General features: G+C 38.7%; 2 protein-coding genes across 4 annotated transcripts in view; one reads left to right on the forward strand and one right to left on the reverse strand.

Moving 5' to 3' along the window:
- Positions 1–19,012, reverse strand: part of si:dkey-237i9.1 (SEC14-like protein 1) — a 50,016-nt gene that overhangs the window by 17,692 nt on the left and 13,312 nt on the right. For all 3 annotated transcript variants that reach the window (XM_051111876.1, XM_051111877.1, XM_051111878.1), the window contains exons 3-4: positions 2,617–2,766; positions 2,319–2,450 (exon numbers count right to left, since the gene is read on the reverse strand). In XM_051111876.1, the coding sequence (XP_050967833.1) occupies positions 2,319–2,450; positions 2,617–2,766 (282 nt within the window). The remainder of the gene's footprint in view (positions 1–2,318; positions 2,451–2,616; positions 2,767–19,012) is intronic.
- Positions 3,951–5,007, forward strand: LOC127166546 (uncharacterized). The gene has a single exon (XM_051111906.1). The coding sequence runs from the start codon at positions 3,954–3,956 to the stop codon at positions 4,821–4,823; it is 870 nt and encodes a 289-aa protein (XP_050967863.1). The 5' UTR covers positions 3,951–3,953; the 3' UTR covers positions 4,824–5,007.

Raw genomic sequence — 19,012 nt, forward strand, 5'->3', positions numbered from 1 at the left:
TTTTTGTTTTCTTCGAACACAAAGTATTCTCGTATATACACTAGTGTAAACGTTGCCTAAAGATGTGGAAACTCAATCAAACTTTAATAAAACTATTTGCACTGATTTATTGTGTTGATTACATTTTGTTCCTTTGTGCCTTTTTGGTTCTTTTGTGTAGTGGCTCAGGAGATGACAAAAAGTACAAATACTTTGTTACTGTTTTTTTCTGGTATTAGTACTTTACTTCGGACTACTTTTTACTTTCACTGCTTACATTTTTTTGCAAATATCTGTACATTCTACTTCTTGCATTTTCTAAACAAGCTTGCTAGTTTAGTTTTAATCTGCATTTTGTGGATTACCATTTGATAACAAATCTCTAATAAATCATATTACTGGCTTTGTTGTGGGTGTATGGGATGGCCTGGATGAGTATGAGATTTCCTGGCTTAATTTTTTTTTTCCAGTCCTGCCCTGTTCTACATGGTGGTTGTTCAGCATTGATACATTCATTAGCTAATAACATTTTAAACGCAAGTTATTTTATATTAAGGCAAAACACAGCAGATGAATAGCCTTAAAAAAAAACAAAAACAAAAAAAAAAAAAACTAATAGTTCTCGCCTTACCCAGTTGATGGATTACATTGATTAAAGGGGTCATCGGATGCCCATTTTCCACAAGTTGATATGATTCTTTAGGCTCTTAATGAAAAGTCTCTAATATACTTTGATTAAAAATTCTCAATGGTTTTGTAAAACAACACCCTTTTTACCTTGTCAAAATGAGCTCAGCAAAAATCATCTCATTCTAAGGGGTTGCTCCTTTAAATGCAAATGAGCTCTGCTCACCCCACCCCTCTCTTCTCTCTGTGGAATGACCATCTTGTTTACTTTAGCCGCGTTTAGCCGCTAAACTTCCTAACTACCACATTATAAGGAAAGGCGATCGCAAAGACTCATAAAAAAAGCGCTTATACACACTTCTGCTGTAAGTGAAGCTTGATCATGAATGATTCGCGCGAACATGGATGTATGTAGCTCGGGAGGCGCATTCCCTTCACAAACAAATGTAATCTACTGCATCTTCAGCAGCTCAGATGTCGGGAGTAAATGACGTCCACTATGTTCATTATTACATCCAGCAACACAACACCTCAATCGCTCAGTCGGAGATATTCTTGTCTAACTTACATCCCTGCTTCAGCATCGAAACAAGGAAAGTTACTGGACTGTGACAGCTGGTCTGAGGTAAAACGCTCATGTCAATCAACTATCGTGGGAGCAGCCTCTGTCGGTGTGACAGATTTTTATCATTATAGGGTAGATGTGTACATACACTGCCAACACACATTAATGTTCAAACAACATGAAAAAGTGAACTTAGCATCCGATGACCCCTTTAATTGCAAATTTTTTCTATTACAAAATTTCTAAAATGTTAGGTTTAAATATGCAAAAAATAGGCATTATTTAATGAAATATGCACTAATTTGCATACATTTCTAGTACAAAAATCTAAACAGTGGATTAGGTCAGTCTCAAAATTCTTGTTTTATTTTTTTTGACATATTAGAGTCAAATGTTTTTACAGAGGGGAATTTGGGGTATCTCATTTTGTCACTCCATAATTAAAAAAATTACTTAGAACAGACAGAAAACAAAAGACTTTTCACAATTCTGGAGGGAATAAAATGTTGTATAGGAAGAAAAATATAAAGTTTGGTGTGTATAAGTGTTACTGAAGTGGAGATTTATGGCTCAGTGTAGAAGAAAAAGCTCATTTTGGGAAAACAGCCTTTAAAAATATGTAGTGTAATTGAAATATATTGTCACAACTAGATAAAGTGCTATAAAAAAACACTTAGTGTCTTTTGGATGTTTTCCTTCCACTAGTCTGAAAACACACACATGAAAAACCAAAAAGCACAAAATCTCAAATTTGACAGGTGCATGAAAAAACTGTTTTTGCCTGCAGTGTCTTGTCATATGAGGTCCAGATACCAATGAGACACTAAAACAGGTAGTAGTAATGGGTACTTTTTACTTAAGTACATGTCAGAGCCCACATTTCTTTACTTTAACTTGAGTAAAAGTGTAGTAAGTACTTCTACGATTATCAGAGTATTTTTAAACATAAGTATCTATACTTCTACTTGAATGAAGGATGTGTGTACTTTTGCCATATCTGCTGAGTCTGTAACATGTCAGGGTTTTTGAGGTAATGTGTAAGGTAATCTTGTTAAAATGTATTTCATAAAATTGGTATCGAAAATTTTTTAATGATACCCAGTCCTACTTAACAGCACCTCTGAGATGTGAGGATGATTTTTCTCACCGAGTAACAGCAGAGTTCGTGAATGATGACTCTGTTGGAGAAGGTTTCATTGTGAGATTCAATATGAAGAGTTCTTTCTCTGTGGTTCAGCGAGTTCTTCTGAATGAAGTAGACATAATCCACACCTGCAATCTATACACAAATACAGGATTTATCATTTTATTACAAATCAAAGCTGAAAACTTATTCACATCTTATATCACATGACTCAGTCTAAAACCAGTATGCAGGCAATGCAGACAAAACATCACCACCTAATTTGGAGAAAAGGAAAGGGACTTTGTGGGCTCCATTTTACCCGTTTGAGGAGTCGTGGTGCATCCACGTCAAGTTTACACCTCCTCTCAATCTTATGAAAAGATTGATCCTCACTGGTCTCCTCACTGATCACATCACTGTCCACGAACATGGGGATCAGATGACAGGTGGGAAACCTCCTCTCATATGCCTGAGGAAGAGACAACAACAAAAGAATTGACTGAAGAACTGAGAAGAATTGAAAACCAGCTTTCCTGTATGGAAGATAAAAGGTACAGTATGTGTGTTTTTTATTATAATTAAAAAAAAAAAAAATTTCCACGAGCATAGTGTCACTAAGGGCCACATGTTGCACAGGAGTGCAGAGGGGAAGAAATTAATCAAACTATTGAGCACAGTATCACAGAGAACAATTGCAAGAATCAAGGCTTCATTTGCTTAAAAAGCTAATAATATGGCAAGCGGGAATATGGCACTAATCTGAGCTACTTTGAAATGTGCTATAAATAAGCAGTTGACAGGTAGGATGCATGACCTTTCACAAAGTCAACAACAAATTATAACAGCCGCAGTATGAACAAAACCTCCCAGATGAAACAGACAGAATAAACCACAATCAAATGACAAATTTACAGAATGTCAGATGAGAATAAACTCTCTCCATTTAAGAAGTTGTTTCTAGGGCTCAAAAATACGGATGACCAGACAGCCTGTAGCTAGTGGGACAATTCAGATGAGCTGACAGATGAGCTGTTGATTTCATACTGACAACTAAATCTCACAACTGTCAAAAGCTGGTTTTCAATTCTTCCAATCCAGCCATACTAAAAAAATGTAAAGTCTGTACAAATATTGACGTTGACACGGTGTCAACGTTAATCTGTTGCAGAGTGTTGTCCTTGCTCCTGTTGCAGAGTGTTGTCCTCCTGTTGCAGAGTGTTGTGCGTTTGTAGCTCCCTAGAGTTTTATTCTTCTGAGGAAATCTCTATTTTACTATTACTTTCTGTTGTTTAAAGTGATAAAATATAGCTTTTTTTCCCCACCAGATTTCTGTTATTATCCATCAAACTAATCCGATCGCTCGTTTTTAATCTATAACCGCCAGTGCAACGCCGCGCTGTGCGTTAGCATTCCGTTTGCCGGTTAGCCTGCCATTTGCGTTCCCACTCACGTCTCTATTCACGTCTACTACCGCTTTCCTTTCTTCCCTCGCTCTCGTTGATCGCTCGTTTTTATTCTACAACCGCGAGTGCAGCGTGTTTGTAGTGTGTTAGCCGGTTAGCTTGCCATTCACTTTTAATTTTTCTTTACGCCTTTTTCTACACAAGTTCATAGGAACAGTGGTGAGTTGAAATCATTCTACATCAACGGTGAGTAATGGCTTCTTCTCCTTTCCTGGTAACCTGCATCACCTGTCATATGTATAGTTTATCAATCTCTGTCGGCAGCGAGGGATTCACATGTGATAAATGCAGGGAAATAGTTAGGCTGACAGAGAAGATTTCAGAACTAGAGACACGCATCCAAACTTTAATCGAGGATAGTAAGAATGTGAGGGCATTAGATATGGCTTTGGATGCGACTAGCTTAGGAAGTCCCGTACATTGTTCGGTTCCGGTAACTTCGCCTTTGCAGCAGGGCAACTGGGTGACTGTGAGACGGCATAGTCGCGGGTCAAAACACCGCTCTTCCGTTCCGATCAGAACATCAAACAGGTTCTCCCCACTCAGTGACGCACCCACTGAGAAACCTGATCAAAGTGCTCTAGTTATTGGCGATTCTATTGTACGGAACGTGAAAATAGAGACACCAGCCACCATAGTCCAATGTTTACCGGGAGCCAGAGCGCCTGACATCTTGGCAAATTTAAAAGTGCTGGCTAATGCTAAACGTAAATTCAGTAAGATCGTTATTCACGTCGGCACAAATGATGTTCGACTTCGCCAGTCGGAGATCACTAAAAATAATGTTAAAGAGGTGTGTGAACTTGCAAGTACGATGTCAGACACTGTAATTTGCTCTGGCCCCGTCCCTGCGTATCGTGGTGACGAGATACATAGCAGACTGTCGTCACTGAATGGCTGGATGTCTAAGTGGTGCCCGCAGAATAACATAGGTTTCATAGACAATTGGACAAGTTTTTGGGGCAGACCTGACCTGTTGAAAAGAGATGGTCTTCATCCCTCCAGGGGTGGTGCTGCTCTTCTCTCTAGTAATATGGCATATAGTCTTAGAGTTTGCACTTGACTAACTGGGGCCCAGGTCAGGAAGCAGACAGACTGGCTAATCCGACCGTCTGCTAGCCGCCTCACGTCACCAGAATCAGTTAATTCTCAGCACATAGAGACCCTTTCACCTAGATATCATGCTATAGAGACTGTGTCTGTTCCCCGAGCTAGACAATACAAAAGACGTCCAAACCAATTTAAGAGTAACAATCTAATCAACATTCAACAAATAAAAAACTTACATAATACAGAGAAACAAATGATAAAACTTGGCCTTTTGAATATCAGGTCCCTCTCGACAAAAGCGCTTTTTGTAAATGATATGATCATTGATCATAATTTAGATGTGCTATGTTTGACAGAAACCTGGCTAAAATCAGATGATTACATTATCTTAAACGAGTCTACTCCTCATGATTACTGTTATAAACATGAGCCACGTCTAAAAGGTAAAGGGGAGGTGTTTCTACAATTTATAGCAATATTTTTAGTGTTTCACAGAGAGCGAATTTCAAGTATAACTCATTTGAAGTAATGGTGCTTCATATAACATTATCCAGAGAAACAATTGTTAATGATAAATCCCCTATGACGTTTGTACTTGCTACTTTATACAGGCCACCAGGGCACCATACAGATTTTCTTCAAGAATTTGCTGATTTTATATCTGAGCTGGTGTTAGCTACAGATAAGGTCTTAATAGTAGGTGACTTTAACATCCATGTTGATATTGAAAATGATGCGCTGGCAGCTGCATTTACAGACATTCTAAATTCTATTGGAGTTAGACAACAGGTGTCCGGTCCCACTCATTGTCGAAATCATACTTTAGACTTAATACTGTCACATGGAATTGATGTCAATGCCGTTGAGATTCTGCAGCAAAGTGATGATATCTCTGATCATTATCTAGTCTCGTGTATTCTCCAGATGACTAAAACTGTAAATTCAACTCCTTATTACAAGTATGGTAGAACCATCACTTCTACTACAAAAGATTGCTTTCTAAGTAATCTTCCTGACTTATCTGAATTCCTCAGCATGTCCAATAGATCAGAAAAACTTGATGATGTAACAGAAACTATTGACTCTCTCTTTTCCAGGACTCTAGATACGGTCGCTCCTCTGCACCTAAGGAAGATTAAGGAAAATAGTCCGACCCCGTGGTATAACGAGCACACTCGCGCCCTAAAGAGAGCAGCCCGGAAAATGGAGCGCAGCTGGAGGAAAACAAAATTAGAGGTTTTTCGTACTGCTTGGCGGGAATGTACCCTATCGTACAGAAAAGCGTTAAAATCAGCCAGATCTGACTACTTTTCGACTCTTTTAGAAGAAAACAAACATAACCCTAGGTATTTATTCAATACAGTGGCTAAGTTAACAAAAAATAAAGAACCAACAGGCACTGACTATGCCCATCAGCATAGCAGTAATGACTTTATGAACTACTTTACTTCTAAGATCGATACAATTAGAGACAAAATTGTCACTATGCAGCCGTCAATTACAGTGTCGCATCAGATAGTGCGCTATAGATCTCCTGGGGAACAATTCAACTCATTCTCTACTATAGGTCAGGAAGAATTGTATAAACTTGTTAAATCATCTAAACCAACAACTTGTATGCTAGACCCTATTCCATCTAGGCTACTAAAAGAGATGCTTCCAGATCTCATAGATCCTCTGCTAAATATTATTAATTCATCACTGTCATTAGGATATGTCCCCAAAACCTTCAAACTGGCTGCTATTAAGCCTCTAATTAAAAAACCACAACTTGACCCCAACGAATTAACTAATTACAGACCTATCTCGAATCTCCCATTTCTGTCAAAGATATTAGAAAAGGTTGTATCCTCACAGTTATCTTCCTTCCTACAGAAATATGATATCTGTGAGGATTTTCAGTCAGGTTTTAGACCGTACCATAGTACTGAGACTGCTCTTATTAGAGTTACAAATTATCTACTCTTGTCATCCGATCGTGGTTGTATCTCTCTGTTAGTGCTACTGGATCTTAGTGCTGCGTTTGATACTGTTGACCACAACATTCTCTTGAATAGACTTGAGAATTATGTTGGCATTAGTGGTAGTGCATTGGCATGGTTCAAATCGTATCTATCTGACCGCCATCAATTCGTGGCAGTAAATGATGAGGTATCATATCGATCTCAAGTGCAGTATGGAGTACCACAAGGCTCAGTACTAGGGCTGTTACTCTTTACGCTTTACATGTTACCCTTGGGTGATATCATCAGGAAATATGGTGTTAGCTTTCACTGCTATGCTGATGATACCCAGCTCTATATTTCTTCGCGGCCTGGCGAAACATACCAATTTGAAAAACTAATGGATTGTGTAGTTGAGTTAAAAAATTGGATGACAAGTAATTTCTTACTGCTAAATTCTGAAAAAACAGAGGTGTTAGTTATTGGGCCTAAAACCTCAGCGTGTAATAACCTAAAACACTGTCTAATACTTGATGGCTGTTCTGTCAATTCTTCGTCATCAGTTAGGAACCTAGGTGTGCTATTTGATGGTAATCTTTCCTTTGAAAACCACATCTCTAGTATTTGCAAAACTGCATTTTTCCATCTCAAAAATATATCTAAACTATGACCTATGCTATCAATGTCAAATGCTGAAACATTAATTCATGCGTTTATGACCTCACGGTTAGATTATTGTAATGCTTTATTGGGTGGTTGTTCTGCTCGCTTAATAAACAAACTCCAGCTGGTCCAAAATGCAGCAGCTAGAGTTCTTACTAGAACCAAAAAGTATGATCATATTAGCCCGGTTCTGTCTACACTGCACTGGCTCCCTATTAAACATCGTATAGATTTTAAAATCTTGCTAATTACTTATAAAGCCCTGAATGGTTTAGCTCCCCAGTACCTGAGTGAGCTCTTATCGCATTATAGTCCCTCACGTCCGCTGTGTTCTCAAAACTCTGGCAATTTGATAATACCGAGAATATCAAAATCAACCGCGGGCGGCAGATCTTTTTCTTATTTAGCGCCCAAACTCTGGAACAATCTACCCTACAATGTTCGGGACGCAGACACACTCTGTCAGTTTAAATCTAGATTAAAGACCTATCTCTTTAACCTTGCTTACACATAACAAATCCACATTCTTATAATTCAAATCCGTTAAAGGATTGTTAGGCTGCACTAATTAGGTCAACCGGAACCGGGAACACTTCCCATAACACCCGATGTACTCGGTGCATCGTCAGAAGAATGGCATCTACGCTAATATTAGTCTGTTTCTCTCTTATTCCGAGGTCACATTAACCACCAGATCCAGTCCGTATCCAGATCAGATGGTCACTGCAGTCCCCCGGATCCAGTCCGAACCCAGCCCAGACGGTGGATCGGCACCTAGAGACGACCTCTACAGCCCTGAATGTCAGCGGAGTCCACATCAACTAGATGAGCCCCAGAGACGGATCCACATTAAAGACCACATCACCTAGACGGCTGTCGGCACAAGACCACGGGAACTTTGGCCAGAGGAGAACTGGCCCCCCGACTGAGCCTGGTTTCTCCCAAGGTTTTTTTCTCCATTTGTCACCGATGGAGTTTTGGTTCCTTGCCGCTGTCGCCTCTGGCTTGCTTAGTTGGGGACACTTTCTCTTAACACAATATTGCATTTTATTTTATTGTTTTTGATTAACTACCTTTACCTATAATGTGAGTGTTGCCTTTGGCATTGTTGATGTACTGTTTCCTATTTAATACTGTACAGCCGCCTTGTCACAATTCTGTATTGTTAAAGGCGGTATATAAATAAAGGTGACTTGACTTGACTTGACTTCTGACACAAATGAACCCTTCCCCCATCCTCTGATGTAACAACTTAGCAGTCGAGTTACTGGGTACAAGCTTTTTGCATTGTTTTCAGTACAGAGCAGTTCTCAGCACCACCAAACTGGTGCATTCCTTCTGTGAAATACAGGTTTTTGTATGTTTTACCTACATAATTGTTAGTGTAAATACAGGGATACAGGAATATTGTACGAAATGGGAAAAAAAAAAAAAGACACCAGCCACCAAAGTCCAATGTTTACCGGGAGCCAGATCGCCTGAGGCTACGTCTACATTAATCTGGATACATCTGAAAATGGCGTTTCCACGTCATCCACACTGAAACACTGGAAAATGTTTAATTCACTTTACTGCGCATTTTACTTTAATGAGAAACCTCATAAAAAGCTTACTGAGAACAGTGTTTCTCCTACTATTATATTACTATTATATAAATATTACTACAAGATTAACCACTTAATTGTAGAAAAAAACTGAATTTTGAAACTGAATAGTCACACAGTTTTTCTTCAATGTATTAATTTTAAGTTTGTTTGGCAAAAAATAAAAAAAGGGTTTAATTTTCATTTGATTAAAAAAAATGTTTAATGCCTTCGTTTGATTATCATCATTACAACACACAAGAATTTCTAGGGGGGGATTGTGGGGCCCTATTGTTTAAAATGTTTAAATTGAGAATTTTGAGACTTCTTTTTTCACTGAAATAAATATTTTCGTTATTACACAGAGTACAGTACAGAATAAAACGTACCGTTGGGTACCAGTACCGGCTCCAGATGTCGCAAGTTTTGAGGGAGCGTGCAATTGGCATGCTGACTGCTGTTGCCCGTGAATTGAATGTTCATTTTTCTACCATAAGCCGTCTCCAAAGGCGTTTCAGAGAATTTGGCAGTACATCCAACCGGCCTCACAACCGCAGACCACGTGTAACCACACCGGCCCAGGACATCCACATCCAGCATCTTCACCTCCAAAATCGTCTAAGACCAGCCACCCAGACAGCTGCTTTAACAATCGGTTTGCACTTTGGAGAGGTGTTCTCTTCACTGATGAATTCCTGATGTTTTCACTCTATAGGGCAGATGGCAGACAGCGTGTATGGCGTCGTGTGGGTGAGCGGAGTGCTGATGTCAACGTTGTGGATCGAGTAGCCCATGGTGGCGGTGGGGTTATGGTATGGGCAGGTGTATGTTATGAACAACGAACACAGGTGCATTTTATTGATGGCATTTTAAATGCACAGAGATACCGTGACGAGATCCTGAGGCCCATTGTTGTGCAATTCATCCACGACCATCACCTCATGTTGCAGAATAATAACGCACAGACCCATGTTGCAAACATCTGTGCACAATTCCTGGAAGCTAAAAACATCACAGTTCTTGCATGGCCAACATGCAAACCCATTGAGCATGTTTGGGATGCTCTAGATCAGCATATACAACAGCATGTTCCAGTTCCTGTCAACATGTGGCCAGCCTAAGGCACACCTGTGCAATAATCATGCTGTCTAATCAGCATCTTGATATGCCACACCTGTGAGGTGGATGGATTATCTCGGCAAAGGAGAAGTGCTCACTAACACAAATTTAGACATTTGGAACAATATTTGAGAGAAATAGGCCTTTTGTGTACATAGAAAAAGTCTTAGATCTTTGAGTTCAGCTCATGAAAAATAGGGGCAAAAACAAAAGTGTTGCGTTTATAATTTTGGTCAGTGTATAAACAGGTGCATCTCAAAAAATTAGAATATTATGAAAGGTTTTTTTTTGGTTTGTTGCTTATTTCAAAAACTGTATTTTTTTATATATTCATATATATTCTAGATACATTTCAAAAGTATTTTTGTTTTAATTTTGATTACAAAGTACAGCTCATGAAAGTCAAAAATCCAGTATCTCAAAATTTACATTTGAGTTTCATTAAATGACCATCCCTACAGTATAAATTCCGAGTATCTCTTGTTCTTTGAAACCACAATAATAGGTAAGACTGCTGACTTGGCAATGGTCCAGAAGACAATCACTGACACTCTCCACAAAGAGGTTAAGTCACAGAATGTCATTACCTAAATGGGTGGCTGTTTACAGAGTGTTGTATCGAAACATATTAAAAGCAAAGTTGACTGGAAGGAAGAAACTGGGTAGGAAAAAGTGCACAAGCAACAGGGATGACCGCACGCTTGAGAATACTGTCAAGCAAAGCCAATTCAAACACTTGGGAAAGTCTCACAAAGAGTGGACTGAAGCTGAAGTCAGTGCATCAAGAGTCACCACGCTCAAATGTCCTCAGGAAAAGGGCTGCCAAGCCACTTCTGAAACAGAAACGGTCGAAAGATGAAAGATGAGAAACGGTCGATCCAACCACATACAGATGAGCTGAAGGCTCAACAGTGCCTCAGCAGCGCCACAGGCTGATCGCTTCCATGCCACACCTCACTGCTGCTGTAATTTGTGCTAGGAGCAAGTAATTTGCTGTAATTTGTGCTGCCTACCAAGTACTGAGTGTGAAAATGAACATACTTTTAAGGGGTCATCAGATGCCCATTTTCCATAAGTTGATATGATTCTTTAGGGTCTTAATGAAAAGTCTATTATATACTTTGGTTAAAAATTCTCAATGGTAGTGTAAAACCTTTTTTACCTTGCCAAAATCAGCTCAGCTTCACTTCTGCACTTCTGCTGTAAGTGAAGCTGGATCACGAATGATTCGTGTGAACATAGACGGATATATGTAGATCAGGTGAACCCAGGTAAGATCAGGAGGTGCATTCCCTTCACAAACAAACGTAATCCACTGCAACTTCAGCAGCTCAGATGTCGGGAGTAAATGACGATCACTACATATTACATCCAGCAACAAAACACCTCAATCGCTCAATTCTTGTCTAACTTACATCCCTGCTCCGGCATAAGTAGAAATATATATATATATATATATATATATACACTAGTCAACATTTGAAGTGGATCAAAAAAGTTCATCAAAGTTGTTCTGAAACAAGAAGGGGTATTGTTCAAAATTCATGTTTAACATGTAAGTCTGCTATTAATCAATGCTGTCATCAATGGAATTTCATGCCTTATTACTTTTTATGGTGCCCAGACATGAATGTTTGCCATTAGGTACCAACTGACCTGTCACGGGTGTTTGTAATTGGGAGCTGCTCATCATTTAAGGCTCTGAAAACTTCACTTGAAGTCAGAAAACATTGAAAATGCCACATTTAGTGTGATTGCAGGATTCTGACCTTAACAGGGCTATTGGGATGCTGCAAGGAGGCATGACTAAGCGTGAAGTTGCAGATGCAGTGGGGACATCTCAAAGTGTCATTTCCAGAGCCTGGAACAGGTTCAGAAGGTTTGGTACTGTGAGTAGGAAGCATGGTGGAGGCAGACAACGGGTCACAACACCAAATCAAGACCGATACTTGACCCTGCATGCCCGTAGAAATCATTTCATGACTGCTGTCAGCCTGCAAAATGACCTTCAGGATGCAACAGGGGTGTGAGTGTCCACTTAGACTGTGAGAAGACGACTTCATTAAGTTGGCTTGAGAGCCAGAAGACCAGCTGTGAGGGTGCCTCTTTCCAGAGCACACAAACTATCACGTCTGCAGTGGGCCAGAGAACACCGCAGGTGGACATTGAATCAGTGGGGTACAGTGCTTTTCACAGATGAGTCCCGGTTCTGTGTGAACTTCCTAGATAGGCGTAGGTGGGTCTGGCGTCGTCCTGGGGAGAGAAATTTGCTGCAAAATGTTATACAAAATCCGCCATGACCGTATCGGCGGATCATCAGTCATGGTTTGAGGAGGCATCTTCATGGGTGGAAGGACAGAGCTTGTCATTACTGAAAAAGGCAGCCTGACAGGCCAAAGGTATAGGAATGAAATCCTGAGACCAGTTGTGTAGCCATATGCTGGTGCAATGTGGCCAGATTTCGTGCTTATGGATGACAACGCTGGTGCACATCAAGCAAGACTGATGACTGAATTCTTGGAGGAGGAGGGCATCTCAAGAATGGCCTTGAATCCCATTGAACACATTTGGGAGCAGCTACAGTCAAGACTGCAAGCACGCCACGTCCCTCCAGGAACCCATGTGGAGTTGTGAACAGCGTTGCTGGAGGAATGGCAAGCCATTCCTCAACAGAATATCCAAAACCTCATCTCAAGCATGCATAGGCGATGTGAGGCTGTGATCACATCTGTGATGGCTGTGATGTCAGAGGTGGTAACAGTGATTACTGACTGGCTGTCTCGGCACATTACGTTTGTTGTTTCTTGTTCATGACTTGTTTGTTGCATTTGTTAAACCATTCAATTCATGTTTGTTTTACAGTATGAACTTTTTGATCTGCTGTAATTGTGCAATAAAATCTTTTTTTTTTCTTTCTTTCCTGTTTTGCGTTCGATCTCTGACACTCCACACAGAGTGACTACAGTACAGTACAGTACAGTACAGTATCCAGTGCATCACCATTATGACCATTGTGCTGGCTCCTTAAGGCACTCCAAAGGCACCGCACTGCAGGAAATAATGTTTAAGAGGCATTTCTGGTCCATTGTGACTTCAGGTGAATCACAAAAGTACTGAACAACCAACAGTTTTTTGATGCACTCTTGTCTTCATGAGTGTGTGACAAGCCTCTTCACACCTTGTGACAAACATTCATGTCTGGGCACCATAAAAAGTAATAAGGCATAAAATTCCATTGATGACAGCATTGATTAATAGCAGATTTACATGTTAAACATGAATTTTGAACAATACCCCTTCTTGTTTCAGAACAACTTTGACGAACTTTTTTGATCCACTTCAAATGTTGACTACTGTATATATATATATATATATATAGATAGATATATAGATATATAGATAGATATATAGATATATAGATATATATATATATATATATATATACACACACACATACATACATATATACACATACATACATATCTCATGATATGTGATATCTACATATCACATAAATACATCTCTCTCTCTCTCTCTCTCTCTCTCTCTCTCTCTATATATGAAAGAGTTCATTTTTTGTTTGTAACTTCTTTCAAAAACTGAAACTTTCATATATTATAGATTTATTACATGTAAAGTAAAACATTTAAAAAGTGTGTGTGTATATACAATTCTGCAACGTTAATAAGCTAAATAAATGTAGAATGTAGAATGTTTTCAAATGGAAAAAATAAATAAAGACTTTGTTAAAAGTTACATGCAGTGGCCAGCGCATCGTCAACCCAGTGAGTGAACGCAGAGCCCTGCATTTCAGCCCGACTTTTTTACGTCCTTATAGGGCTGGGCTTCGGGCCAATTTTCACATCATAGCTCAGACGCGGGCCGGGCTTCGGGTCTGTTTTAGGCTTCTCCTTATTTTTATATTTTTGACATCCACAATTTATTGGTATGTAAAATTCCCTGCTGGTGGAAACAACGCGAGACATTACTTGCGTGTGTCTCCAGCAGCAGCAGCGAGCGCGCGTTCAAAGCAAGAGATCCGCGTTCAAGTGCACGCAATAGGCTAAAGCTTTCTGCAAAGCACCGGCAAAAGTAATTACCATAAATGTGTAGACGAGAAAATAGTAAGGAGATTTTTAAATTATTTATTATTAAACTAGTGTTTTCTGAGTCAGTGATTTCAGGATGAATTTGCCGACCTGGACTCTCCATCTTCTCTTTGGACGCGCCTTTAGAGAGAAAAGCATCATTACAGATTACATAATGAAAGAGTTTTTGTTTTCAATTTGATTTATTTCGTTAAATAATAATTTTGAGCTTTCTATATGTATATTTATCTTGTCTGTGAGGTTTGTATTCGCTGAGTTTCGGTTTGTTTTTGTGAAGCGCTCCTGTTGAGCCAACAAAAAAAGCGCATAATGATTGTTTTATAAAGGCAACGTTTTGTTGGTATTGTGAGTGCACACAAATAAAAGTATACCCTTTACAGTTCCGAATGATGTATTACTCTACCTTTATGAGCAAAAACGACGGAATAATTAAATTGTTTCCACTGAAAGAAATGTGATTAGTAATCGCGCTCGCGCCTTCGTGTCCTGTAAGCAGCTTTAGCTTCCACTCTCCGCACAAACCATTGGGTATGGGCCTAATAGCCCACATTTATCCAAGTTTAACATTGAAACTAACATTGCTTTATACTTTAACTCCTTTAGGCCTATATCTATAGATTTTAAGGCAAGGATTATCACGTGACTGTGAGTTTTTCTCTGTTTCTTATGACGGTTTAAGCCTATACGTTACTCCGACTTCACGCGGCTAATGATGAGCACATAGACAAAAGAGAGGGCATTAAATTCAGCGCTTTCATTTCCAGCATGTGCTCATTCATGGCTGTATATTATTTAATTCAGGCAAAGTTATGTTTATTGGGACAAGACTTGAATTATTTTACATGACTGTAAGTTCGTCTCTATTTCTTAGAACCAAGCTGCATAAACTATTTACATATGGGGGATTTATGTATCACATCTATTATGAGCATTAATGGCTGTTATATTAAATAAAGTTGACTAATTACAGCAAAGCAAGAAAGTAGGCTATGCTTTACCTTTGCACGCCGCTGTTGTCGGGTTTCCCCTCAGGGGCACTGCATGCGCGCAATTCTCAAAACACCCACAAGATGGCGGCATTTATTTATTTATCGGTAAAAATAAAAAGCGTTATGTTTGGAGAAAGAAAAACACTGCATTCCAGCATAAGAAGAACGTTCTCCCATCTGTAAAACATGGTGGTGTTAGTATCATAGTTTGGGCCTGTTTTGCTGTATCTGGTCCAGGACGACTTGCCATCATTGATGGAACAATAAATTCTGAATTATACCAGCAAATTCTAAAGGAAAATGTCAGGACATCTGTCCATGAACTACAATCTAAAGAAAAAGTGGGTTATGCAGCAAGACAACGACCCCAAGCACACAAGTCAACCAAAAAATGGTTAAACAAGAACAAAGGTAATGTTTTGGAACGGCTGAGTCAAAGTCCGGACCCTAATCCAAAAAAATGTTGTGGAAGGAACTTAAGCAAGCAGTTCTTAGGAGGAAACCCACCAACTTTACAGCGTTTAAGTGTTTCTGTACTAAAGAATGGGCTACAATTCCTACAAGTCATTGTGCAGGACTGATCAGCAGTTACAAAAATGTTACCTGCAGTTATTGCTTCAAAACGGGGTCATAACAGATACTGAAAGCAAAGATTCACATACTTTTGCACCTCGCAAATATTTAACACTGGATCATATGACTAAATGTGTCTTTGACCTTCATGTACGTATGTTTTGATTATACAGTGTTGTAAATAAAATACAAATTATCTAAACCCCCATTATTTTACTAAGTGATAGTCACACAGATGGGCCATTAGAGGATGGCCCTTTGACTCTCAGGTGTGAATCACTAAATATTCATGGCCATTGTCACTCCTTCTATGAAGTCTGTATTTATAACACATTATAAAGGTATTCTTAAGACATTATAATGAATGCATAATGCATTTTAAACAACCTTATATGTTGTATGATCTCATGAATATTCATAAGAACAGTTTTAAAGTATTATAATATTTACTTATTTGTGGTTATAGCTTTTAAGAGTGGGATGATTTAACATACACAGTGAACACGCTGCATTCACTTAAGTTACAATGGATTACATTGCTCCTAGGTATAATGTATAATGTATTATAAGTAGAGGTCGACCGATATTGGATTTTACTGATAGAGATAACTAGGTTAGACCACACTGGCCGATACCGATTTATCGACTGATAGTTTTTAAAATGGATACTTAACGGAAAGTAAATTGTGCTCTACTCTACTACTATAAAAAAAAAAAAAAGTAGCCTACTGAACCATACTTCGTAAATGAATAAAAATATTAATATTAATTATATACTGATCATTACAGTTAGATCATTGTTCATTAATGTTAACAAAAGCAACAAAAAAATTTTAAATATATCAGTAAATGCTGAAATTAACACTTAATTAGCTTTTATCAATCTTAATGTTACAAATGGACTCATTGTAAAGTGTTACCATTACATCAACAACCAAGCTAAAGATGGCCATCTTTAAATATCTACACAAAGGCCACAGTATTGAAATTGCATACATATGGACATTGTGTACTTTCACAATTTAACTGCTTCTATTCTAGAACATTTGTGCTTATCTAATCAAAATCTAAAAATATGTTAGTCATACAACGTGCAAAATTGCAGCGCAGTGTCTAGAAGAACTGGCAGTTATCCGGCATCACACACACTGGACGTGTCGCGTTCAATTCAAGCAGCGGTCTACAAGACTTTATTTGATCACCAAACGGGCAAAAGTATACTGCTGTCCTTTCTCTACTAATGCAGATTCACCGCTTAAATTCATCGCTTAGTAATGACATGAAAACATGCACTGCAGTATACTGTACACACCGCTCTGTGCAGCGTGCAGTGTCACGTGTCTAAACAAACGGCATGTGCTGTCAGTGATTTCCGCCACTAGAGGCCGCTCTCGTGCTGTATAACAAAGACTATAGGGACTTCGCTGTATAATGACAACCTTCTCAGCTGCTCCAGCAACGGGCCCAACCCGGAAAAAACTATCGGCATGGATTTTTGCCGATAACTGATAGTTCCGCCAATGCGGATTAATCGCCAAAACCGATACATCGGTCGACCTCTAATTATAAGTCTCATATCTTGTCATCTTTCTTATGATACTTTACTTGAAGCAGACAAAGACCACTTATAAGCAGTAGTAGTAGCAGTAGTAGTAGTAGTAGTAGTAGTCCGGCCTCGAGTCCAATTTTTAGGCGACTCGGACTTGTCACAGACTTGGATGCATTTTTACTCGGACTTGACTCGGACTCGAGCCTTCGGACTCTGAACATATCCCGAGTCCGTCCGAGTCCAGAGACTGTTGACGGAAATGTCACTGACTCGATGCATTATCACGAAAGTGATATTTAGTATTTGCATATGTTTTTAAGTCTTGTCCAGTAGGCTACTTGAAAGTCGACAGGTTTATGTGCTCACACACTCAAAGCGCGATCACAGAACACGCCTCTCAGTCAGTGTGCGAATGTCGAGTTGTCTTTCGCTTTTAATAGGTTCTGTTATTGCTACACACATGCTCGTCTTGGAGATTATTCTTGTAAATGAAGTCGGTTTAGTCTTAAGTAAACCTGAACAGTTTTGAACAGGAGAACAGGAGAAATACTAATGCGTCAAAATATTTGAAATGTGCGTCAGATCTTAAAGCGACAGCAGCGTAAACCTGCAGCCGCCGACCGCGTCAAACAATAATCAAACAACAAAAGAAAAAGAAAAATCACTCACTGTTCTTGACTTATTAACTGTAATAGAATTATCTTTAATGTATACAGTGAAGATTTTGCAGTGTTTTATTTTAACATTCATTACTTCATGAAATGTATGTAGTCTATTTCTGTAGTAGCCTTTATATAGACCTACCTAAAAACCCCTAAAATTCTATTTTTAAAAAGATTCTATTTTTTAAAAAATATTATTTCATTTGTATTTTTGATTAATATATTTATTAATACTTTTGCTTGTAAGTAATACTTGGAGTGTTTACTTGCCTTGAGCTTGACAATGTTTTACTTACATTAGTTGATTAGTTTTTTCTGTATTGAAATTATTATTATTTAAACATGGTGGCAGTTTCTAGCTTGAAAGAAAAATAATTTTTCTAACATCTTTGCAGCAAGAGTTTTTATGGGTCCAAAACCACCTTGGGTGTGCATGATTTTCTAATAGTTAAATGGCCCATCATCAATTATTCCTTATATAATGTAATTCATTGTTAAAGTAACTATAAATGCATTCAAAAATAAAACAGGTGTGGGTTGGCTGTGACTTATGGAAAATATATGTAGGGCTTTATACACAGTGTGTGCCATTGTAAAGACTAGGTTTATCCCTCACAACCTCATTTTCATTCAAGGAAAAAAAAAAAGTCATATACAACCCAAAACACACACAAACATTTTCTGCTCAAAGTCCCATTCATCAAGATACCTACTCCTTTACCCCCACCCTTGAATTTATACATTTACTACATCGATGAATAAAGTCAAGTCCCGCCCTATAATTTTTCACTTTCTAAAACCTGTTTCACTCTAAAATATGTCACATTACATAGATCAGCCATAACTTCTGTTACATGACTTTAAGTTTGCTAAGCAGAGTATGGACACTAATTATGAGATGCTGTGAAATCAAAAATCAAAATGGCAAGATCCACTAGAGGTTTGCTTTTCTTACATTTCAACTGACAATGCATTTTTCTAGTTGTAAAGGTTAAAAATGGGCGTGCCCAAA

The sequence above is a fragment of the Labeo rohita genome, chromosome 6, assembly GCF_022985175.1.
Source record: "Labeo rohita strain BAU-BD-2019 chromosome 6, IGBB_LRoh.1.0, whole genome shotgun sequence".
NCBI lineage: Eukaryota > Metazoa > Chordata > Actinopteri > Cypriniformes > Cyprinidae > Labeo > Labeo rohita.